Here is a 26,047-nt window from a genome sequence, read left to right on the forward strand (position 1 = left end):
GTATCGCTGCTCCTCTCATAATTCCTTGTCTTGTAATTTACTTGGTTACCCTGCCAGAGCTGGTGCCATGTTAAAAGCATCCAGTCCACACTGTAACATGATTGGCGTCTGGAAGGGCATCCAGCTGTAAAAATCTTGCCAAAACTAACCTTGCCTGTGCTAGTGCCACATTAAAAGCACTGAGTCTACTCTGTGGAGTGGTTGGTGTTAAGGAAGGGCATCCAACCATAAAGTCCCTGCCAAAACAGACACAGTAGCCTTGGGTAGATTATACTTATATACATACACAGAGAAAAAGATGGAGTACAAAATAGCTTGTTCTTGACTATAAATCTGTATATTTAAACATTTTTCTCTTTTTTTAATTTATAAAGAAAGAAACAAATGAATAATGTAATTTGTATTTTGTCAGTATTTTAGTTGATATAAATAAAAGCAAATTCAAAATTGCATTATACCAAGCTATTTTCATAGACTATAAAATATTTTTGTAGTTGTTATTGTCATCATTCATCATTTTGCATTTGGTTTCCTTGCTGGCGTGGGTTGTACAGATCATCATAGACTGAGTCACAGACTATGTGTTCCATTTTTGGCAAAATGCCTATAACTGGATCTCATTCCTAATGCCAATCTCTTTCCAGAGAGTACTGATGCATTTTATTGTGACACCAGCTTTAGAGAGGTTGTCATATCCTCAGTAATACTAAAGGTTCATGTCTACCTACATTATCAACATTGATTTTATAACTGCAGAGTAATGAGAGCATCTTGGCACCAGCACTAGAGAGGTTGCTTTGTCTGTAGCCTCACTAAAGAATCCCCTGTAATCTACGTTGCCTTTATTTGTTTCCCAACCACTGAATGCATTTTATTGTGGTTGTTTTGTCTTCTGAAAGACTAATGAATCCTCTCTGTTCCACTTGTAGTAAATTTATTTTCCCATCATGTTAGATATTTAACTTTTGCCATTTTTACAGGCCATTACGTGAAGATGAAAAGTTACCTGTACGAACACACCATGTAGTTTTAGACTATAATAACCTGGAAGAAGTTGGAGTTGATACATTAGAGTTGGAGAAACAAAAGAAGAAAAGCAAAAAGGAAAAGGACAAGAGTAAGAAGAAGAAGAAGGTAAGAACTTTTTGTTTTTAATATATATATATATATATTTTATGACTTGGTATGTTCTGAGTTCAAATCCTGCCACAATAACTTTGCTGTTCATCTTTCCAGAGTCACTAAAATAAAGCAGCAGTCAAGTACTGAGATTGACTAAATCAACTGTACTCTCACTCCCTAAAAATGTTAGAAATCAATAATTTATAACAATTTATAATTCAATATATTGTTCCTCTGTATTCTAATAATGACTCTTTTGCTCCAGCTAGTTGTCTGTGCGTCATACTCTCTGGAATAACGTTACTCGACAAGGTACGGTAGCTTGGATTTAAGGGAGTTTCGCCAGGTTGAGCCACTGTCTCTCCAAACTGAGAGGTCACAGCTATGGTACTATGGATTTGGGATTAGAATGTTGCAGGAAAGAATCACAAGATGAGTTCTTCAAGTCAAGCCAACCAGAAAGAAACCTAGGAGTAGACCAAGAATGAAATGGTTGAATAATGTCCATAGTTTCAGTTGGTCACGCTTTGAAATTCAACCGGAAAGTCTAATGATGGTTGCTTCTTATATGACCCTATGGACAAGGTGCCTGAGAACTCTGCCCTCCACAACCCTCTCAGGAAAGTAGGTAGAGAAGATGGATGGATGGATAATATTTAAATAAAATAAATATATGCGCCCTTTTTAAAGCCTAGCCAGGCTCATGGGCCTGGTTTCCCGGTTTCTATGGCGTATGTGTTCTCCAGCTGGATTGGACGCCAGTCCATCACAGTATTACTCATTTTTGCCAGCTGAGTGGACTGGAGCAACGTGAAATGAAGTGTTTTGCTCAAGAACACAATGTGTTGCCCAGTCCAGGAATCGAAACCACAATCTTACGATCCTGATGCTTACACCCTAACCACTAAGCCACACACCTCCATGGATAATATTTATTTGATATAATTTTGTTGTTACCAAAAATTTTTGAAAATGGATGATGGCTGTGAGGTTATGGTGCTGGTCTGCTGAACACATGATCAAACGTTCAAATCTTCCTTTAGCCATTGTACTCTGAGCAAGTCACAAAACTATGTGGTTGGTTGTGTCACAAGACATTTTCTCTTTAAACAATTCTATCTTGCTGTACGAGACATTTTACATCTACTAGATGAATTGAATCTTTCTTCAATACTTCAGTCATTTCAGTGATGAGTTCAGAACAAGGCTGAAACATTAAGAATTATCTCCCATACTTGCCAGAAAATTAAAATATTATAAGCCATTTACAAATATGGATTTTTTTTCTTTTATCACATAACTATTTCTACATGGTTTTTTTTTTTTTTTTTGCTCACTACACAAGGTTAATTATTGCTCAAATTTACATGTATCATTGAAAATAAAAACAGGTTTCATTTAATTGCATAGCTGAGCAGTTAACAGAAGAAAATCATTCTGCAGTAAAGCCAAACAATTGTTTTTACAGCTGGGTGTAATCAGAATAAGCTATTTCATCCAAAGAAGCCTAGAGAATGGATGAAAAACTGATGGTGGTAATGAAGGATTTGATTAAAACAAAATTAAAAATGTAACTTATTTTTCTTCTTTTTTGTTGTTAATTTTCCTTTGAAAAATTCTTTTGCAGGAGAGAAAGATTCAGAAAAAAGAATTAAGTTCTGCATCTTTTGATGATAATAGAGTAAATGGAGAAACTAATATAATCTCTGCTCATGGCAAAGATTCGTTACCCTTGCAGCTGCCCGCAGAAGATCCCCAAGCACAAGTAAGGACCGAGTATTTATACACACACACACAGATACACATACACACATACACACATGCAAACACACACACACACACACACACACACACACACATTGTTTTCTTCTTTCTCTGAACTCTTTCAAGCCTATAATAAATTCATTCCTTTTGTCTTAATTTCTCCTTCTTCATAATTTCTTGCACCATGTGGCTTCTTGCCTTGTTTGTGACTTACTTATAAAAAAAAAATTGTTGTCATATTTTTTAAAAGATTATTTTATTTTATTCATTTTATTTTTCTAGCATGAAGATTTAGAGTTCTGGTTATCTGCTGGAGATATTTCTGCTGCTCACTCAAGGAATCAAGCAAAGATAGAAACGGTCAATTCTGTTACATTACCAGTTTCTGGCCGAGTTCAAACAACTGATTCTAAAGATAATAATCATTTGAGTACCGAAGTATGTGGAATGTTTTTTTTTATCATTAACACATTTGCTTCTTTAAAATGGTTTTGGTATTTCATTAACTCCTTCATGGAAAGACCAAAATCTTTGTATTTTTCATTACTAAATTTCAGAGCTGCCATGTCTTGGTTTGTGAATGTTAAATGTAAAATCAGGATCATTTCAGTATAGCCTTATGCTTAATTTTTAAACTTCAATGGGTATAACTATATACTCTTAGCTCAGATGTTGCTGTGTGGTAAGAAGTTTGCTTCCCAACCACATAGTTCTGGGTTCAGTCCCACTGCGTGGCACCTTGAGCAAGTATCTTCTACTATAGCCTTAAGCTGACCAAATCCTTGTGAGTGGATTTGGTTGCAGAAACTGAAAGGATCCCATCGTGTGTGTGAGTGTGTGTTTTATTGTCTTAACATCATGCCATAGCTGTAAATGAATGTCACCATCATGCAACCAGTGTCCTTTGTTTCCAATCTTTTGAAACGTGTCTGGCCATATGGAAATAATACCTTACTTGGAAACAAAGTTTGGCAACAGGAAGGTCATCCAGCTAAATCTGCTTGAATATATTCTATCCAACCCCCATGCAAGCATGTAAAAATGGATATTAAATGATGTTGATGGTGATTTTGAACTGAAGCTTATTTATGCTTAATGTAATTATTTTATGGAGACTACCAAATCATTACTTCAAATATAACTTTGGTTTGGCAGTTTTGTCAGCATTCTGTTGATAGGTAAACTTTTTATCTTGGAAATGTGAAAGTCTCAATCTTAAATCAGGGCTCAAAGCTGTCGAAATCTTGATCAGGCACAGAAGTGGCTGTGTGGTAAGTAGCTTGCTTACCAACCACATAGTTCCGGGTTCATTCCCACTGTGTGACACCTTGGGCAAGTGTCTTCTACTATAGCCTCGGGCCGACCAAAGCCTTGTGAGTGGATTTGGTAGACGGAAACTGAAAGAAGCCCATCGTATATGTGTATGTATATATATATATATATATATATAATATGTACGTGTGTCTGTGTTTGTCCCCCCCACCATCGCTTGACAACCGATGCTGGTGTGTTTACATCCCCATAACTTAGTGGTTTGGCAAAAGAGACTGATAGAATAAGTACTAGGCTTACAAAGAATAGCCTTTGAGGTGCTGTTGTGGCAGGTATGAGTTGTAGTTAGTATTCAGGTGAACCAGTTCAGAACTTTGGGATTTGGTTCTGTGAGGGATACAAAGGAATAAAGCTCATAAGATGTTTTCAATTACATACTTAACTGAATCTTGATAATTCTTCATCATTATCAGTCATCTATTGTCATTCCATTTCATTATTATTACTGTTTGAAAGGCAGTGAGCTGGCAGAATCATTGGCATGCCAGGCAAAATTCTTAGCAGCATTTCGTCCGTGTTTACCTTCTGAGTTCACATTCCGCCAAGGTCTACTTTGCCTTCCATCCTTTTGGGGTTGATAAAGTGAAACACTGGAGTCTATGTCATCAACTAGTCTCCTCCTGCAAAATTGCAGGCCTTGTGCCTTTAGTGGAAAGGATTATTATTATTGTTGTTTCGTCCATCTTTGATTATATTCTTTGATATATGCTGATGTTTGTTTTTGTTTTTATCTTCAAAGAAACAAAAGAAGAAGAAAGAGAAAAGGACAAAAGAGAGGAAGAAGGAAAAGAAAAAGAAAGTCGAAGAAGAAAAAAACCGTAGTGAATACGAAGAAGCTGAAGGTGTCGCTACTCCGTCTAAAGAATACCTGCCTCCATCTGAGCAGCAAGATTCAGTTAAATTTGATTCCCCTGTGAGTTGCATTTCTGTTTCCTTTTAGTTGTTCTAAACTAAAATGTATGACTAAATATCTGAGAGCTGAAATATTTTACAAATTTCATACGTAAACTGCATTTTGATTGGTTAATCTCCAATCATGATATATTTTTCAATGTCTACATCAGTGGCTCGCAACCTTTTTTAATACCCAGACTGAATCCAAAACCTTGATTTTTTTGTTTTGTTAGGGGGTTGCACAAATCAAAGAAAACTTTTTTATATTTATAGAAGATGGGGTGGTGGTTGCCAGAAGGATGCTTGTGAAACTGCTAGTCTGCATAGTACCAAACTGGATTTAAAAGCAGGAGCCTTTATTTCTAAAACTAAGAATTTCAATATACCACATGTGAAATAAAAAGTTCCTAGTTTTCATTGAATTTGATACACTATACACATTCAGGGGTTTCTGAAATGAACAAACAAAAGATTAATTGCACTTGACATTATTTTCTATGATTAACCCTTTAGCATTTAAACAAGCCATATCCAACCCAAAATATTCTGTCTGTTTTATATTTAAACTGGCAAGATCCAGCCTCTCATACCTATCCAGCAATGTCATTCCAAAAATAAACAATGACCTCATCGTAATCTTGAAGCTACAAGATAATTGTAGTGAATTCAAAGCAACGTGAATGAATAAGCATTGAATCTGACAAAGTAATCTGAATGCTAATGGTTAAATTGTTATAAATTCCTTCAGTGTTCCTTATCTGTTGTTTGTAGAACTTTCATCTCTGTTAGTTTTCTGTGATTTCTTTCCTTCGTTGCATCTTATTTCTGTTTTTCTTTAATAAATGAATATTTAAAACATTTTTTTTACATGATGCAAACGTTTCTCTTTTTGTAGCCTATGTCAAATTACCGAAGATTAGCTGGAAATGAGTCTCTGAAAATGGTATGTCCACTTTGTAAATATGTGTCTAATTTATTTTATATTTGATTAACATCATCTTGAAGTTAAACCTCTGACATCACCATATGGCATTAGGCATAGACATAGATATGTGCATGAGAAGTTCACCTCCCAACCACATGGTTCCAGGTTCAATCCCACTGTGTGGCACTCTGGGCAAGTATCTTGTATCATAGCCTCAGGCCAACCAAAGCCTTGTGAGTGGATTTGGGAGATGGAAACTGAAAAAAGTTTATCGTGTGTGTCTTTGCCTTGACATTGATTGTCACTGTCATACAAGCAGCATCACTCATTTTCAATATTCCACAAGTATACATCTAGCCATGAGGAAATATTGCCTTGCCTGGAAACAGGTGAAGGTTGGTAACAGGAAGGACATCCAGCTGTAGAAAATCTGCCTCATAATAGTCTCCATCCGCCTAATGCAAGCTTGGATAAGCAGTTGTTAAAACAATATTATCATTGAAGTTGATGCATTCTGTTGTGTATATGTAAGTACATGAGTTAGAGTGACTCAAACAAATAATAATGGTTTGTTTTTAATTATTTTAATTAACCAGGTCTATGAAACGCGAGTGAGCCAACAGCGAAGTGATCAAATAGTGATATCTGTGATATTTACCAATCAGTCTTCTAATCACATAAAAGATATTGAGTTCAATGTCCTTAACACACTCAATGCACGATTAATACGAACAGTAAGTACTCGGTTAACATTTTCTCCTATCCTCTACACGAGTTTCCAAGAAATTAGGTAAGGTCTACCACAGTGGTTCTCAACCAGGGTCCATATAGCCCTTGAGGGTCCATATAAGATTTTTGGGGGTCCACATAACTAAACAGTATTTTAAGGGCCCCTGAAAAAATTTTGCTTTAGATGTATATATTGTTATGTATCGCAAGAAACAGCTTGGATTATTTCTCTAAAGTTTTGCATAGTTCAGTCTACACAAGTTAATGTGTGAGAAACAAAATAGGAAGTTTGAAAGAAGTATCTTTAAACATCAAATGGCTGTAAGTGTCCATCAGAATAAGATAGGAATCAAAGAGGCCCATAGATAAAAAATGGTTGAGAACCCCTAGTCTACTGTAATACCATAACTAAACAATAAGCTACAACTGAAACTATTCTTGTGTGTTCAAGATATTTATGGATGGATGGACAGACATTGAAAGAAGCCCATTATGTGTGTGTGTCTCCTTGTTTTGACATTGAATGGTAGTTGTAGGTGAGTGTCACAGTCATACAAGCAGTATCCTTCATTTCCAATATGGTGCAAAAACATGTCTGGTCAAGGAGAAATATTACCTTGCTTGGAAACAGGTGAGGGTTGGTGACAGGAAGGGCATCTGACCATAGAAAATCTGCCTCTATAAAATTCTGTCCAACCTACCTACCTACCTCCAGCCCGCCCACACTTATTGTTTGATTATTTGTGTTTTCTATTCCAGTTTGGCTCAGATCACGACCCAGTAAAGGTGCCCTTTTTATTACTTCCAAATAGTCAAAATGAAGGTCAGTTTGCATTTAGTATACAGAATATTACAATGCCACAGAAAATGAAGGGAACACTTACTTATATAATAAAGGTAAGCCTTATACAGATTAATGCTGACATATATTTATTTTAGTAAACACCCCATCACTACCATATTACCTTTTTTTCTCCAGATACGCCCACTCAACCTTATGAAAATGTAAGGTAGCCATATCTTCTCTATAGTAAGACACCTCTGCTTGTCTCTGGCATAAAGCCATTTCACCTTCTCAAATACTTCTTCTAATTAGTTGAGAGAGTTCCCCACTCCACTTCTTTTGGTCTTTCTTGTCTTGCAAGTTTACTTGGCAACTCCACTAGTGCTGGTAGCACAAAAAAAAGGGGGCACCTAGTACACATTGTAAAGTGGTTGGCATTAGGAAGGGTATCAAGCCATAGAAACCATACCAATGCAGCCCTGTGACTTGCTGGAACCTGTCAAATCCATGCCAGCATTGAAAACGGACATTAAATGATGATGTTGATTTGACTGGTAGGAAATATACTTGACATATATCATTTATCACAGAGGTTCTTAACTGATGTCTATATGGCCCTTGAGGGTCTATATAAGATTTTGATGTTTAAATTTATGTGCAATAATTTGTTTATTACTTTTACAATACACCAAATATCTTATCTCCTTTTTTTATACAATTCCTAAAAATATTTAATTATAAAAATATATGACTTTTTAAGCATCAAATGGCTAGGTGGGTCCATCCAGGTAAAATAAGAATCAAAGGGGTCCATAGGCAAAAATTAGTTGAGAAACACTGATTTATCAGGACAAATTACTTAGAAAAATAAAAACTCAGGTTTTATTGAATATTTTTTATGAATCCCAATTAGCTATTTTTACAATATTTGTTTTGTGTCATATTAGTTACTAACACAAAAGTATAATAAAAAAAAAATTAATAAAAATATTTTTTTATAATTATTTTGAGATGTCAGCAAAGGTATTTGTGTTTGTTTTATTTTGTTACTCCTTTGAGAGAATAAAAATGTTTATATTTTTGAAAGAAAACTAATACCATATTTTCCGGCACACAAGTCAAAATTTTGCAGGCCAAACTTTACAGCCAAGAAAGGTAGGTTGGCTTATACACCAAGAAGACTTTGGAAGACCAAAAGTTTCATGTGAAATGCAGCAGGATTTGGAAAGATAGTGAAAATGTTTGAATGTTTACATTACTTACCTACGCTCTATACTGTGTCTACTTGTGAGCCAGAAAACACAAGTATGTATGAGCCAACAAAGGAAAACTGCACAGTCATTAGTTCTATTAGAAATAGAAGCTAAATCTCTTTTAAATTGCACCCTTCTGTCTTATGAATGTACAGAATATATTTTCTAAGGGCGGTGAGCTGGCAGAAACGTTAGCACGCCGGGCGAAATGCTTAGCGGTCTTTCATCTGCCGTTACATTCTGAGTTCAAATTCTGCCGAGGTTGACTTTGCTTTTCATCCTTTCGGGGGTCGATAAATTAAGTACCAGTTACAAACTGGGGTCAATGTAATCGACTTAATCCCTTTGTCTGTCCTTGTTTGTCCCCTCTATGTTTAGCCCCTTGTGGGCAATAAAGAAATAAGAATATATTTTCCAATACACAAGTTGAATTTCTCTGACCAAAATTGACCCCCACTGTTCAACTGGTGCTTATTTTATTGAGCTCAAATGGACGAAGGGTAAAGGTGACCTTCGCATAATTTGAACTCAGAACACAAGGAGTTGGAAGGAATACCACTAAGCATTTTGTCTGATGTGCTAATGATTCTGCCAGCTTGCTACTTTTGATTAATTTATAATAACATATGAAGTTGATGAGCATCTTTATAAAAGATAGTATTTTACACTCCACTGCATCCAAAACAAGGAATACTGCACATCTTAAACTTGCTATAATAACATGTATTGATGAACTTCTTTTCCAGACTGCTGAAGGGTCAACACATGAAAAACTTGACTTTAAAATCTGCTTTCCATGTTCTTCTTACCTTATTGGTACTCAATGTAAGGGGTAAGTTGTGGAATCTTAATGTTCATCTTTGTAGCTCATCACTACACTTAGGCTGCTTCCTAAAAAGCAATTTTACTTGCTTTAAGCTTAATCATCTGTTCAGACCAACATTCTTATTCTTTCTGTGATATTTTAAGTTTTACTCACTCCTTGGTTAATTGTAGGTGTGGAATCTTTATTTCTAAAATAATATATATTTATTTTTATGCTATTTTCATCGACACAAATAAAGCATTTACCATTGTAAACCATACCATACTGTTGGCTGTGATACTGAAGAAATCTACCCCTGTAAAACTTTAGGTTAACTGTACTGCTACGCATTGGTGGAACAAGTTTCATTCTGCTGAACTAGTTCAACACAGTTCTTACCACACAGCCACTCTTGCGCTTATAACCACTCCTGCTAAAGAATAATAAATATATACTCTACAAAAAGAATTGTGTAATCCTTCAGTTTAATGTAAACTTGTTTTTATTATAACTTGACATAAAAACAAACATATACATATATATATATATATATATATATATATATATATATATATATATATGTGTGTATATGTATGTATAATTTCACTTTTTACAGATCAAGTTTTGCATCACTTTTGAGCAATGGACAATTGTCTGCAAAAACTAGCACAAAGATTGAATTACCTGATGAGGACTTTTCTCATATTTTGGCCAAGTTATGTTTTCACCTTCACTTTACAAGTAAGAAATTTTCTTTACCTATTCTAACATTTGTGCATCAATTCTTATGTTGCTGTGAGATGAATGTTTCACAAGGTACATGACACTTAAAGCGATCCCAGAGTAAACCCGGACATATCGTAAACATCAAAACTTATGTATTGATTTAAAGAACTTGCTGTTAATAAATAACTTCTGATTATTAACTTATTTTTAGATATATAAAAGAGCAGTGGTTCTCCATGTTTTTCACTCAGTGATGCACTGCACATCAAATAAAAAAACTTTGTGCATTTCATGTTGCTATTTCTAGCTTGCAAGGCAACTGCATATAGTTCCCCTCATTGGTAAAATCTAGTCCTGATACTCTGGATTGTAGCTTCTTTCAACTTGTGTTAAATTGATCAGAAGAACATCGATTTTTTCCATGTGTCTACCACCTGAATCATTATGACGGGAGTGAGAAAACTAGGTAATATTGAAATCATGGAGAATAATGGCTTGAGAGAGAGAAAAGAGAGTTGATGTAGATGTCCCTATGGCAAAGTGAAATTTGTTTGTCCTTAGATTTAGTATAACATACGGTCCCAGCCAGCTGTCTGGAATTTGGAAAAAAAACGTAGTAGAGATTCAATTTAATTTTCCACTTGAGAAGATATTTCACTGTTTGTGGATTATTTTTTGAAAAAATACTTAGGTATCACTGTTCTAATTCTCATTAAAGTTAATTTGTCATAAGGTTATTCTCACAAAAGTTCCATATTCTGATAAATTTTCTATTTCAGTTGTTGAACAGGTTGATCACAGTGCATCCCTATATAGTAGGTCTATTCAAGATCACCATGTTTGCTTGCTTGTTAAATATTTGGTAAGTTGATATATTTTTACCCCTTTGTTGATTAACTCAGTTTTTGTCATCAGATGCAGGTACTTATGAGGGTTGTAAACAAAAAAGGAAGATAAATTGCCATACTTAATAAAATTGGGATGGTTTCCAACTTTTTAAACTTGTCTCCCCAACACCTAGCAAAGAAAAAAGAAATATATAGAAGCAACCTGTATTGGCTAGGGAATTTCATTATTTTTATTATTTTTTAAATTTTTATTTGAAGCAAAAATTTGAAAAACTGAGTTATCAGTTTGATAATTTATCAGACTGCTTTTTGTCAATTCTGGATCTAAATATATTTCCCCTTTAATTATAAATACAGTATGGAAATTAAAGAAAATTGAATGAAGAAAAATAGTTCAATGCATTCAAACAGTCCTTTTATAGAATATTTAATGGAGAATTAATTGATTCAAGTTTAGTTTGTCCATTTAATACATAAAGCATAATATTTTACAAATTTCAAATGTATAGTGTTAAAAAAAAACAATATTTTCTAACACTAGGAAGAGGTGCTGAAAAGTTCCTGGCTTTAAGGGTATCCTGAAAGGCCTGGTTAGAGGCCCAACCTTCCAAGTTCTTTTACAGAAGTTAGAAAAATTAAAGGACTGCTGCAATAAGTGTGTGAGTCTGAGAAGAGAATATGTTGAATAAAATCATAATTAATTGATCCTCTTATTATCATCATCATCATCGTTTAACATCCACTTTCCATGCTAGCATGGGTTGGACGATTCCTTCCTAATGCCAACCACTCCGAGAGTTTAGTGGGTGCTTTTACGTGCCACTGGCATGAGAGCCAGTCAGGCGGTACTGGCAACGGCCACGCTCAAATGGTGTTTTTTACGTGCCACTTGCACAGGAGCCAGTCCAGCGGCACTGGAAACGACCTTGCTCAAATGTTTTTTCACATGCCACTGGCACAAGTGCCAGTAAGCCAACGCTGGTAACAATCACGCTTGAATGGTGCTTTTTATGTGCCACCGGCACAGAAGCCATTTAGCTGCTCTGCCAACAATCACGCTCAGATGGTGTTCTTATAGCTCCACTAGCACGGATGCCAGTCATCGAATTTGATTTCGATTTCACTTGCCTCAACAGGTCTTCGCAAGCAGAGTTTAGTGTCCAATGAAGGAAAGGTACGCATAAGTGGGCTGGTTACACCCTTGGCATAGGCCACGAGGTTATGGTCTCACTTGGCTTGCCGGGTCTTCTCAAGCACAGCATGTTTCCAAAGGTCTCAGTCACTAGTTATTGCCTCAGTGATGCCTAATGTTCAAAGTTCTTGTATTTTCTTTTACTCAAAGTCAAGAACTTTCCAGCATCCCTTCATATATGTCTATAAGAGGTGTTACCTCTGAACTAATACAACAGTTTAGCAGGCTTTTCATTGTTATATCTACATTACTATATATATATATATGTGTGTGTGTGTGTGTATTTATGTATGTATGTATGCTAATCGTTTATGTATCTCTTTTTCAGCCAAATAACCAACTGAACATTGATGCTAAAAGTTCTGAGTCTATGTTGCTTTCTAATATAATTGATGACATCAAAGCAATTTTGAGTATGACAACCCAATGACACAGCAATACCAGTTCTTCACAGTGATGGCTACACTAATACAAGTGGCAGTTGTTCTGGTTATCTTCAATGGTATTGCTTTGAAATATCATCTCTAAAAGATAGTTGTTTCAGACTCTGGTACACCTTGTTTGAAGTCTAATCTGTTTCACATTACGGGAAGAATGGTGGAGGAAAAAGCAGTATTTGTCTACAAGTTCATAGTTTATCAAATGACGATGGTTTTTGTTTTTTTTTTTCATCATTGAAAGATAATATTGTTTGTTTTACTATTTCTTGATAAGTTTCCTTCAAAATATTATTTTGTTTCATAATTATTAGAAAGCATTTCAAATGAATTTCAACCATGGCAAAAGAACCCCAAAGTCTAGGAATAAAAGTGTCATATCTCTGTTGCATACTTCTTTATATTCCTTGTTAGTTTGTTTGACTACTTTTGACTGGATTTTTATATTTTCTTTAACATTTTTTTCTATGCAAGTTTAAATAATTTAATTATGTAAAAATGATTTTATAATTTCTCAAAAGTTTATGTATTTTCTTTTATTTTAATAGACTAGAGTTTTTTTTTGTTTTGATTACAGGAGAATTTTATTTAATTTTTTGCCTAAAATGTCTAAAATTCAATTGAAAGAAATTGGTCCTCTTTGTCCTTTTGTGAAGGAGAATCTTAATGACATATCTTAAACGTAAAGTCTTTCCTGGTGTATGGCAAAAACAAGAATCATTTGTCTCTGAAGAATTGAATTGAATTAAAAAATCGTCTTTGAAAACCTATTCAGTATTAAACAGAGACATAGCACTGCAGCATTTGTATTTCTCACTGTAGGTTCTGATTTCAAATTCTTTTCTAATTCTAATAAAGTGAGGAGCCAGTAGCACACCAGGTTGACTGTTGAGGCAATTCATTCTTCTGCTATCCTAAAAAAATTGACCGACAGTCTAAGTAAGAAATCAGCCAAATAGAGCCAAAGAATTTCCTCTTCTCCAAGACTGTGATCTAAATAACAGTTTAGGCTTTATTTAGACTGGATCTAGTTTCCCTATTTATATCTCTGACTTCATCGTGTTATTTTCAAGAAATAGAAAACTTTAAAAAATATTGAGTTGATTTATTTGTTTTATATATTTATGTTCTTAGAAGTAAGACAGCAGTATGAATTAACAAATATATTTTCAAATAGTTAAATATATAAAAAAAGAAAAAAAACTATAAAGCTACAAATAACAGCATGTAAATACTGGGTCGGGGAATCCTTTGGGTTGTAAAAGTCAAAGGCTGCCTGGTTTTTTAAATCCAATATTTACACACTATTATTTGTAGCTTTATGTGTTTCAAAACTCATTGTTCCCCAAAAAACTTATTTCATGTTCTCTCGAAGTTTATAAAATTCTTATGACATCAAAAAAAGCTATGACTTGACTGCCAAAATTTAGAAAATCTTAACAATAAATCAAAATTCTAAAATCTTAGCAACTAATTCCTAATTTGGTTCATAAGGTTTTTTTGGTTTTTTTTATTGCAAACAAATCACCATGGTATGGTTGATACCTATGTATTTAGATATTTCTCTAGTCATGAGTAGAAATATCAATCCTGCTTGCACAAAGTGACTGATGAATAATCTTAAAGAGTCTCGTTAATATAGCCAAAACAAATTAACAGACCTGATTAGTGGGACATAGTGTCAGATAACTATGTACTGTGGTCGGAAGCACAGTTTACTTGGCAAGTGATAGAAACAGACTCCAAGACTCATCAGTGGAAAGGTTGTCTGAAGTTGATGGTTATAATGTATGTCATGAGATAAATAGAAAAATCTTTGTAATTACCATATTCATATTGTTTGGAATTAACCATGCATTATGTCATAGCTTTGGGATTTCAATGATGTGATTATTTATTTTTACAATAACATTATAGGGTAGGTGTGAGAGGCTGGATCTGATCAGTTTGAACATAAAGCAGAATATTTGTGCTGGATATGGCTGTTTTAAATATTAAAAGGTTGACCTGATCCATAGTAAATAAAACAATTTTTAAAAATTTTACCCTAAAAAAAAAAGGTTTTTACTTGCCTTTACAATATTTGTTAAATAAATAGATATTTACACACATTGAGTATTGTGGATAGGATCTCTAATATATTTCTCTTTGACATATTACTAGAAAAGTACCATGTGACTTCAAATATTTTTGGTAACAGAGATAATCTCTGTTACCAATTTAGCTCACAAGGAAGCTCAGACCTGGTCACTCAACCTGCTAGCAATTTCAGGCAAATCTCCCTCATATCACATCCTACCATCTTAAAAATAGAAAGGAAACATTGGGTAAAGTACTCCATGTTACATGAACCATTACATGAAGCTTCTGCATAGTCACATGGCATGTTAGAAATGCAAACAAATGTCACTCTTATTACACTATACTGCCTTAAAAAAGGGAAGGACACATTGAATAATGTAGCCCTAGGCTTGGGGAAAAAGATGAGATGGTCATAAATTCCTTTGATTATAGATCTGCTGGATCAGGATTGACCTTGGGCTAAAGAGCAACAGCTAATTTGGATTTCCCAAGCCGACATATCTTTATCTCCTTTTACTTGTTTCAGGCATAATTATTTATATATTTATTACACTCTCGGAGTGGTTGGCGTTAGGAAGGGCATCCAGCCATAGAAACCATGCCAAATCAGACTGGAGTCTGGTGCAGCCTTCCAGCGTGCCAGCCCTAGTCAAACCGTCCAACCCATGCCAGCATGGACAATGGACATGAGATGATGATGACGATGTTTCTAAATACCATGTAGGAAACTGATTGGTAAAATCAACTGTCTTTAAAATTTATTAACTTTATCCAATTAATCTATACTAATTGATGGTTCGTCAAAGGAAGGGAATTACACATTGTTATGATATTTAATTAATTTCCATGTAAAACATTAGCAATTTTATTTCCTGAATAACTGATTGTGCATTTCTTTCTGATAACTTTTTTTATTTCTTACATATGTCAGTTTAAAACACATTTCAACTTATTTAAAACAATAATAAAAGAAACTATAATTCTGCCTGAAATACCTTTGATTATAGGTCCACTTGATCAAGACTTAACTAGGAATGCCTCTACATGTCTTAAATGTATGAAAAATAGAAGCCAAATCTCCTACATATTGTTCCCTATCGTCTTAAAAATAAAAATGGGTACTGGATGAAATCATCCTCTATATACTGTATGTGGAAATATGGGTTGGTCATAGTTGGCGTGGGTTTGGTAAAAGATCTGCTGCATGAAGGCTGAGGTGGGGCTAAATGACAACTTCTAAAAACTAGTTGAACCAGCAAGAGAACCTCTATGCATTCACTTACCCTTCTAACAATAGAAGCTACATCTCCCTCAAACCACACCCACTTTGAAAACAAAGGACACTTTAGCCCTTTAGTGTTCAGATTATTCAATCAAATATAATGCCTATTGATTCCCATTGATTTGAATTAATCATGCATTATTTCATATCTTCAAGTGCTTGGTGTAATTACTTAATGTAGAATAACATTGTAGGGTAGGTGTGAGAGCCTGGATCTGATCAGTTTGAACATAAAACAGATTAACTATTTTGGCCGGTTTAAATACTAAAGGGTTAAATAATGTAGTCCACGGACATAGGATGGTCATGGTTGGAATGCTTTTGATCATAGATCTGCTGGATGAGGGCTAACCTCAAGTTAAGCATTAAATTCCAATCTTTGTTTCATCAGATTTAACCCTTTTGACACCAATCCACCTGAGACCACCCTCACTGATTCTATGATACAAACTTCCTGTCTTAAAGTGATCTAAATCAAAACCTTCCATCAAAATTTCATGTTTATTTATATCCCAAACACCTGCTCTAATAATGACAGTTATTTTACCAAATTCTTCATTATTTTTAGAAGTAATCAAAGCAAAGGCAGCGTATTTCAACAAAAGAGTTAATTCTTATTCTTCATGTTGTGTCTGAGGAATTAACACTAATTGTAAATTATTTTTCTGTTAAGATTGCATTAAAAAAAAAAAACTAGTGTTTGTTATAGGATTTTTTTTTAAATTTTAGAAACTTCGAGAGATAGGAAAAATTACGTTAACAGTGACACTTGAAGTAGATAAAGCTATAAATAATAGCACGCAAATATTGGGTTAAAAATTTGCTTGAATAGAAAATAAAACATTGGTGGCTGCCCATGTGTTCATATCTTGTCCAAGGGATTGTTTAACTCAATATTCTACATGCTATTATTTATAGCTCTATCTGCTTCAAGCTCCACTGTGACCATGATTTATTTCTTATTCATTTCTATTTTAAAACCTTATGATAGTGTTTTTATCAGTTTCCTCCCCACCCCTCCAACATTTCTTTTTAGTTTTTGCTTCATAAATTTCCAGTGAAAAAAGACACTTTGACACTTTTGTAAGATTTGTATATTAAAATAAAAAGAAAAATTCAAATTGAAACTTAGTTCCTATTTTTTGTTATTAATCTTTTTTTTTAATGAATCTTACATGTTTGGAAATTTTTTTTTTTTTAGGAATTTTAATAATATTGATTTATAGTTAAACCCGTTCTTTTTGTTAGGCAAAACTAGTTAATGAGAAACAACACTTTCACAAACATTAAAATTGTAGACCAAAGACCAAAAAAAAAACTTACTGCTTTTATCTTCCCAGTTCCAAGGTTAACCTTTTGTATGTAATTGTCAATCATGACTCTTTACTTACTATATATACTTTCTCCTATTCGAGAAGGATATTAATAAGAATAAAAAAAAAAAAGAAAGAAAAATTTAATAATGATAATAAATGAATAAATTGTAAAATAAGGTTGTAAATTTATCAGAATCATTGTACAGAGTAATTGGTATGATAACTGAGAAGTATTCCATCTTGAAATGTATTTTATGACAATAAAATTTATAGAAAGGAGTTTCTTTTTTTTTTTTTTTTTTTTTTTTTTTGCTTCTGTATTTCATTTTTCTCACTGCCATTACATACATTAAAGGTCGTTGTTCTGCCAAATTGTAGAAGGCAAATAATATGGCTTTATGGGCTTGTGTGGCATGAAAAAAATCCAAGAAAATAATTTTTTGTTTTAACCCTTTAGCATTTCAGATTGCTTTGTCAAATGCGGTGCTGGCTCATGTGGAATTTCAACCATGTTTCGTGGTCTATTTGTATTCTAGAATGTGATAAAGTGTAGAATTAGATTATTATCCTGCTTCCAGCTACAGTGTTGCTGCCAGGATTTGAAAAATAGGGCAGATTTCCCTCCTTTATTTTGCGATTTAGAGGGGATTTTTGAAAAACAAGGGGGAATTCGCAGTGGTGTTCAGTAAACAAATTAAACACACTACCCAGCAGTGGCTAAAACATGAACCAATCAAGTTTATTTGTATTCTTTTTATATACTCTTTCACTTGTTTCAGTCATTTGACTGCGGCCATGCTGGAGCACCGCCTTTAATCGAGCAACTCGACCCCGGGACTTATTCTTTTGTAAGCCCAGTACTTATTCTATCGATCTCTTTTGCCGAACCGCTAAGTAACGGGGACATAAACACACCAGCATCAGTTGTCAAGCAATGCTAGGGGGACAAACACAAACACACACACGCATATATATATATATACATATATACGACGAGCTTCTATCAGTTTCCGTCTACCAAATCCACTCACAAGGCTTTGGTCGGCCTGAGGCTATAGTAGAAGATACTTGCGCAAGGTGCCACGCAGTGGGACTGAACCCGGAACCATGTGGTTGGTAAACAAGCTACTTACCACACAGCCACTCCTGCGCCTATGTTTGTTTCCTTTTACACAATATTAAAACAACAGCTAAAAATTTTCTGAAGCAGCACCCCCAACTAATTTTATCTACGAGCTACCTCTGGTCAAATGTAATGGTCATTTATGTCAAGGAGAGTCCCCATTCCATGTGATACCCCTCATCTGCTGTGACTATGCAACAAATGGTTGGCCAATACAAGCTATCGACCCAGCCACATCCTCAATGAAGGGAACATAGTAAGCAGGGTCTAATTCAGAAAATCCAGCAACATGGTCAAACAGTCATACTAGTAACAGGACATATCCCAGTTTCTGAGGAGTTATTGTTTTGGATACAAAATCCAGCCAATGGTAGTCCATAATCACTCAAAGTATTCTGGTACCAAAGGAGTGATATAAGAGAATTGGTCTTAAGTGGCTCTAGCTCTATGGAAACTATACTGGTGGGCCCTGAGGAGAGAAAGATTCAAAGTACTGAAGAATGTATCTGTTAGCAGCTCTATTGATATAGAAACATTGGAAGTGAGTTGAATAGGGTGTTACATGACTAGGTCAGAGGGATTGCCTTTCTTTGGGAGACATTAAAATGTCCTTCCAAATGTCAGTATATCTTTTAGAGCCGAGTCCTCAATCACTGAACCACAGACCAGTAGGGGGCTGTGGATCATTTGGTACTGGGCCACACAGAAAGAATAAATTTTAAAATTCTATTGCTATTTTATCGACCACCAGAGTCTGCAGTGTGTTTTTGTATTAAATATATATGTAGTAATTAAGATTATATCTAATGAAGTTTATTGTGGGTTTTTTTTGTGCACATGATCTCACAGTCTGTGGAAAAATTGTCTTGGATGAAACCAGTTCCTTATGCTAAAATATATGTGTGTATAAATATAAATGTAAGATCCAAGGGTTGAGGTGTAGGAAGAAGGTGAGCTTCAAGTAAACTAGAAAATGTAAAAAAACAACTTTGAGGAACAAGAGTGGTTTATTGAGGTGGAAGGTTGTAGATATTTTTCTGTAATGACGTATGGTAAGCTGAAAAAATATATTTTATATTTCACGGTAGGCAGCCAGGTATGCGAATAAAATATAAGAGTTAAGGAAAGGGGTTGATAAGATCCAGGCTACATATGATTCATAGCGAGCGGAACCTTGGAAGTAGTAAATATCCAAGCAAGGTGTATACTGCAGGCTATTCTTCAGGCCAAGGATATCTTGATTAAATGAAAATTTACATTGTCACAAGGAGGTACATGTTGACAGAAGATTTGATCAGAATATGCATATGATCTCACTTCTGCTCTCATCTAGCCTGGACTATATTTCACATCTTGCTTGGCTACATTTCACATGTAGCATAGCCCTATTATTAGTTGAAATGTGGCCTACATTTTACATATACACATGCCTGCCTACCATATTTTCTGACATACAAGTCGAAACAGTATACAGTGGAAACATATGTCAACATTATCACTGTCTTTCTAAATCCTGCTGCATTTTACATGGAATTTTTAGTCAGCAAGGTCATTTAACTGTGGAGGCCCAGTGGTTAGGGCAGCGGACTCACGGTCGGAGAATCGCAGTTTCAATTCCCAGACCGGGCGTTGTGTGTGTTTATTGAGTGAAAACACCTAAAGCTCCATGAGCTTCCGGCAGGGGATGGTGGCGACCGCTGTCGTACTCTTTCGCCCCAACTTTCTCTTACTCTTTCTTCCTGTTTCTTGAGTAATGCTGCGATGAACTGGCGTCGCATCCAGCTGGGGGGAACACATACGCCACAAAAACTGGGAAACCGGGCCCATGAGCCTGGCTAGGCTTGGAAAGGGCACATAAAAAAAGAAGTCATTTAACTGTTTAAGACAACTTAATGAGGCTCTGGCAGGGGGTGGTGGCGAACCCTGCTGTGCTCTTTCACCACAACTTTCTCTCACACTTTCTTCCTGTTTCTGTTGTACCTGTATTTCAAAGGGCCAGCCTTGTCACACTCTGTGTCACGCTGAATCTCCTCGAGAACTACATTAAGGGTACACATGTCTGTGGAGTGCTCAGCCACTTGCACATTAATTTCACGAGCAGGCTGTTCCGTTGATCAGATCAACTAGAACCCTCATCGTCGTAACTGACAGACTGCCATAGTATTTCCTGACATACAAGTTGACATAGAATATTGTGTAAACGTGTAATGTAAGCATTCAAACATTGTCATTATCTTTCCAAATCCTGCTGCATTTCAAATGGAATTTTTGGTCCTCCAAAGTCAAATTGGTGTCTAAGTCAATCTACCTTTTTTGGCTGTAAATTTTGATATGAAAAATTTGACTTGTATGCCAGAAAATACTGTATATCTATTGTGTAATTTTTAACTATTTCTTCCTTCAGTGTGAGTGCTCTTTTAGTTTTGCAGACAAAGTCATAAATAACAATAATCTGATGCATATTATCACTATATATTTTATTGATTGTTTGGGGGTGAAAAACGGGGCCTCCAATCACTTTTTTAAATTCAGAATAGAAAGGAGAAAAGTAAAAGTATGTTAGGTTGAATATTTTATTGTTTCCATCCAGCCAACGACCTGTAATTAGTTACCAAAAACCTGTTATAACAATGAACCACAAATAGAATTGTCATTCAATAACCTCTGTGTTCCTTCACCAATTCTGCCAAACGTTGAAAAGCCTACAAAGAAATACAAAAGAAACTGTTTATATATTGAGAATAATAAGAAATTATAGATGTATTAACGCTTTATTTTTTAAACCAGCATGTGGCTTAGTAGTTAGAGCACTTAGTTCACAATTGTAAGGTCGTGAGTTCAATTCCCAGGGATTCATTGTGTCTTTAATTTCACATTTGCTCCAGTCCACTCAGCTGGTAAAGACGAGTAGTACCTGTATTTCAAAGGACCAACCGCATCACACTCTGTGTCACACTGAATCTTCCTGAGGACTACATTATGGGTACATATGTCTGTGGAGTGCTCAGCCACATGCAGATTAATTTTACGAGCAGGCTGTTCCGTTGATCGGATCAACTGGAACCCACATCATCATAACCGATAGAGTTCCAGTATAGTATATATTTAAACCAGCCATATCTGTCCCAAATGTTCTTCCTGTTTTTCATTCAAACCAACTAGATCTGGCCTCTCACACTTACCCTACAATGTCCTCCTAAAGATAGACAATCGCATCATTGAAATTTCAAAGCCACAAGGTTATTTGACAACCAACTTTATTCCTAAATATAAGTGTGAAAGCTGAGTCAACGGGAGTCCCAACTAGATGAAACTTCCAAGCAGTTTAAATACACAAGTCTCTGATATTCAAGTGGGTGAAATGTGCCAGCAGAAAGGCACCCAGGTGTCATGACCTGGTTGTTGCCTGGCTCCCTTAGAGTGTAAGATGTTAAGGGACAAAACACTTGCCTGAAAGTGGTTTCTTCTTTGAAGACATTCTGCTGTTCAGCTCCCTTCAGAGTTTCTTGCCACTGAAGTCTAGTCCTTCATAGAATCATGCTACAAACTTTCACTCCTGCTTCTTAAGTGCTGTCAATGACCTTGCCAACCCCAAATAACCTTAAGAATCCAGAGTAAAGAAGAAGGTCTGTCCGTCCATCCATCCATCCATCTTTGTCCATTATTTCTGGGAGCATCATGATGGTACCTTCTAAATAGGGTCCTATCAGAAGCAACTGTCATTAAATTTCCCTGCTTAACCCTTTCATTACCGTATTTCTTTTGAGATGCTCTGGCCTTTCACACCAACCCTACAATATCATTCTAAAAATTATCTGTTACCTCATCAAAATCTCAAAGCTACAAGATATGTTTCTTTATTAGCCACAGAGGGGACAAATTACAAAGTAGAGCTTTTCTTTTTGGGGAGAAAAAAAAAGTGGGGTGTAGGTTTTCAATCAAAAGGGATCATAAAAAAAAACGATCAATAGGATTGTGTATCACAGAAATGTCATGATGTAAAGTGTAAAGGGGGAAACAGATAAGGTTTATCCGTGGAAAGAAAAGCCTATGGAAAAGACCACGGTAACCTCGGTCAATAATGCCACATGTTAACACATTTGTTTGCGAGTAAGTAACTCTGTGTTTTAAATTTTTCCGGCTTCATTGGATTATGCTCAAGGTGGCTTCGTCATTCATACGTGCCATCCTTGCTACATTCACCCATCTTTTTTTTAAACATTTGCTAGACAAGACTTGCCTCTCTATTCTCACTTTCCTTTTCAAGTGATACTTGAAGAAGTTGATGAGAGATTGACCAGAGAGGAAAGTGTTTGTCTCTAATCCTTTCAGAAGCGTCCACCAGATACAATCTTTTGCCATACAAGATAATGCATAATTAATGCAAAAAAAAAGCATTACTTTTGATAGGATAATGTGAATGTTAAAGGATTAGACATCCATGCATTGTATTTCTCTAGAAATATACTACATGGATGTCCATACAGAATTCAACAATGAACTACTTACTATAATTATTTCTTTGTCAGAGTTTTTAGAAAAGGCTACCCTTATATAAGGGCATGGTTTTGTGTCATCATAAAGGAAGGCATTTCCTGGGAGAAAGAGAACTTTTTTCTTTATTGCTTTCTCCATTATAAGTCGAGAAGTATCTGTGACTCCAACCAGCTTCAACCAGAGGAACATACCCCCAGCTGGCTTATTCCATTCTGCAATACCTAATTTAATAAGAAAATAAGATCTGTATATTTCTAATTTAATAAATTTTAAATTATAATCAAATTGACCAATGTTGTCATAATTGAGATTTAATTCTTTTTTAGGATAGTGGATCTTAAAGCAGATAGAGCTATAAATAATAGCATGTAGATATTGGATTGAAAACTGTTTTTGGATAGAAAGAAAAAAATTAAATGATGCCAGTGAGATTTGAACCTATATCTCCTGCTAACATGACATGTTCTACCATTGGAACAAAGTAATCCTTTGAATTTCTCTTTCCATTTTAGAAACTTTATTCTTACCATTGGGAACTGTATATTATTGATATCAACCCGGTATTTACCTGCTGTTATTTATAGCTCTTCTGTGCTTCAAGATTCACTGTTCCAAAAAATTATTATTTTGCATATTCTCAAAAGTTTATAAAAAATTCATTCAAGATTTAATTATTTTCTATGCATTTACTCCTAAAGCTCTTATATTCTGTATTAGTTATTTTAGACCCTTTTATTCAACATTTTCTCAATCTTTCCCCTAAAATTGTTTTTTTTTTCTTTTCTTTTTTATATCCATCTCCCAGCAACAACCCCACAATTGAACATTAGCTTTCATAAGAGAGAATAAAATCAAAGATTTCCTCTGCTTCAATGAATCCCCTGTGTAGGTGCTTGATCTACTCAGCAACCAAATGAACCTTATATCAAGAATCAACAAGAGGTATTCCATGTGGTCACTCCAACTGCATGAAATAGCAGCTAACTTTGCAATCACACATGAACAAGGGAGCTTCTATACACATGCCTGACCTGCTAAAAATTGCATCCAAATCACCCTCAGCACACAAGAGAATGAGGGAACATCTATATTGGTAGTTCACATGGTGTGTCACAGTACAAAAGTGTACTGCAAGTGGTATCTTCATGTGTCCCACAAGAAATGTAGTTGTATGACAAGGGGCATCTAAGTGTGTAGCAAGAAATACCTAGGAATTTTTGATCCTCCAAAGTTGTCTTGGCATATAAAATCAACACACCTTTTTGGGCTGTAAATTTTGGTCTGAAAGATTCAACTTGTCTGCCAGAAAATACGGTATTTGTATATTCTATCAAGTAATTTTAATAGTAATTTCTATGTGAAAGTGTGTCAGAACAGTTTTATTTTTTTCTAGTGTACCATGGAATCAACAAGACTGATAAACAGCAGCAGCAATAACAACAACATAAACAACAACCCTAATGATAAAACAAAACTAATTACAAATTAGATTATAAAACTACTATTCTTAAATCTCACAATGTGAGATATTCAGCAACAGTACTTTGTAGTAAAGATTGTTTGCCAACCTAACATGGCAGTCCAGGTTTAAGACTAATGTTGCTGTAATTAAGCCCCAGAAATCGTGATACACAGATATTGTTATGAGCTGAGAGGGAGTGCTAGGTTCCTTTATTCGAAAACATAAGGACACAGATTGTGTCGTATAGCCAGCTGGAGACGATGTCTCCTGGGACTAAATTGCAGCAACATTAGTCCAAAACCAGGATTGCCATATTATGTTGGCAAACAATCTTTACTACAAATTAGATTATAGTTTTTTGAACACAGAATTGATTGCTGTTGGCACAGCAGAAATACTGAGAAAATTACCTTTTAAATACTTTTCAGCAGTTTCTATGGTAAACTGACAACGTTCTTTGTAAAACTCAGCAGATTTTATAGCATGTTTCTTAAAACCATCTAATCCCCACTTTTCCAGTATTCTGAGAATTAACATCTGTTTAAAGAAAAATTATTGAAAGAATGTTTGAGGTGTTTGGTGGAGGAAGGGAAATATTCAAAAAAGTTAGGAAATTGTTTTTATTTTCTTAAAGGTACATTTGAAACTTTTTTCATCCCACTCCACCACAAAAAAAAGCTTAATTCACACTCTTTCACAAGGACCAGTAATAAATATGTGTGTGTGTGTCTGTGTATACATATGTATATATATAAATTAATAATAAAAGGGTAAAATTAATTAATTAATTAATTAATAATTAATAATTTTATTAAGTAGTTTGGTATGTTAAAATAACCTTTTTAGGTAAAATTATACTCCTATTTCTAAATTTGGTGCATGGTGAAGCAATTAGCTGACCGCTGATTAAAATTGTGTGTGTGTGTGTGTGTGTGTATGTATATATATATATATATATATATATATATATATATATATATATATGTGTGTGTATATATATATATATATATATGTATATACACACATATATATTTATATATACATATACATACATACATACTCGTGGCCGATGCCAGCACCGCCTCGTCTGGCTTCCGTGCCGGTGGCACATAAAATACACCAATCCGACCGTGGCCGTTGCCAGCCTCGCCTGGCACCTGTGCAGGTGGCACGTAAAAAGCACCCACTACACTCACGGAGTGGTTGGCGTTAGGAAGGGCATCCAGCTGTAGAAACACTGCCAGATAAGACTGGAGCCTGGTGCAGCCTTCTGGCTTCCCAGATCCCCGGTCGAACCGTCCAACCCATGCTAGCATGGAGAACGGATGTTAAACGATGATGATGATGAAACACACACAACACCTGGTCTGGGAATCGAAACTATGATCCTCCGACCGCAAGTCCACTGCCCTAACCACTGGGCCATTGTGCCTCCACGCCAGCATGAACAATGAACGTTAAATGATGATGATGA

General features: G+C 35.2%; 2 protein-coding genes across 11 annotated transcripts in view; one reads left to right on the plus strand and one right to left on the minus strand.

Moving 5' to 3' along the window:
- LOC115223589 (AP-3 complex subunit delta-1) overlaps nt 1-14,150 on the plus strand; it is an 87,538-nt gene extending 73,388 nt beyond the window's left edge. For all 8 annotated transcript variants that reach the window (XM_036512353.1, XM_036512355.1, XM_036512357.1 and 5 more), the window contains 11 exons: nt 981-1,134; nt 2,750-2,887; nt 3,169-3,324; nt 4,958-5,131; nt 6,008-6,055; nt 6,634-6,771; nt 7,526-7,663; nt 9,550-9,635; nt 10,225-10,349; nt 11,114-11,196; nt 12,703-14,150. In XM_036512353.1, the coding sequence (XP_036368246.1) occupies nt 981-1,134; nt 2,750-2,887; nt 3,169-3,324; nt 4,958-5,131; nt 6,008-6,055; nt 6,634-6,771; nt 7,526-7,663; nt 9,550-9,635; nt 10,225-10,349; nt 11,114-11,196; nt 12,703-12,804 (1,342 nt within the window). In that variant the 3' untranslated portion in view covers nt 12,805-14,150. The remainder of the gene's footprint in view (nt 1-980; nt 1,135-2,749; nt 2,888-3,168; nt 3,325-4,957; nt 5,132-6,007; nt 6,056-6,633; nt 6,772-7,525; nt 7,664-9,549; nt 9,636-10,224; nt 10,350-11,113; nt 11,197-12,702) is intronic.
- Nucleotides 14,151-21,072: 6,922 nt separating this feature from the next.
- The window catches only part of LOC115223510 (kynurenine/alpha-aminoadipate aminotransferase, mitochondrial-like), a 27,217-nt gene continuing 22,242 nt past the window's right edge, over nt 21,073-26,047 (minus strand). For all 3 annotated transcript variants that reach the window (XM_029794130.2, XM_036512359.1, XM_029794127.2), the window contains exons 10-12: nt 24,984-25,110; nt 23,124-23,332; nt 21,073-21,316 (exon numbers count right to left, since the gene is read on the minus strand). In XM_029794130.2, the coding sequence (XP_029649990.1) occupies nt 21,269-21,316; nt 23,124-23,332; nt 24,984-25,110 (384 nt within the window). In that variant the 3' untranslated portion in view covers nt 21,073-21,268. The remainder of the gene's footprint in view (nt 21,317-23,123; nt 23,333-24,983; nt 25,111-26,047) is intronic.

Source organism: Octopus sinensis, linkage group LG23 (genome assembly GCF_006345805.1).
Source record: "Octopus sinensis linkage group LG23, ASM634580v1, whole genome shotgun sequence".
In the NCBI taxonomy this organism is placed as follows: domain Eukaryota; kingdom Metazoa; phylum Mollusca; class Cephalopoda; order Octopoda; family Octopodidae; genus Octopus; species Octopus sinensis.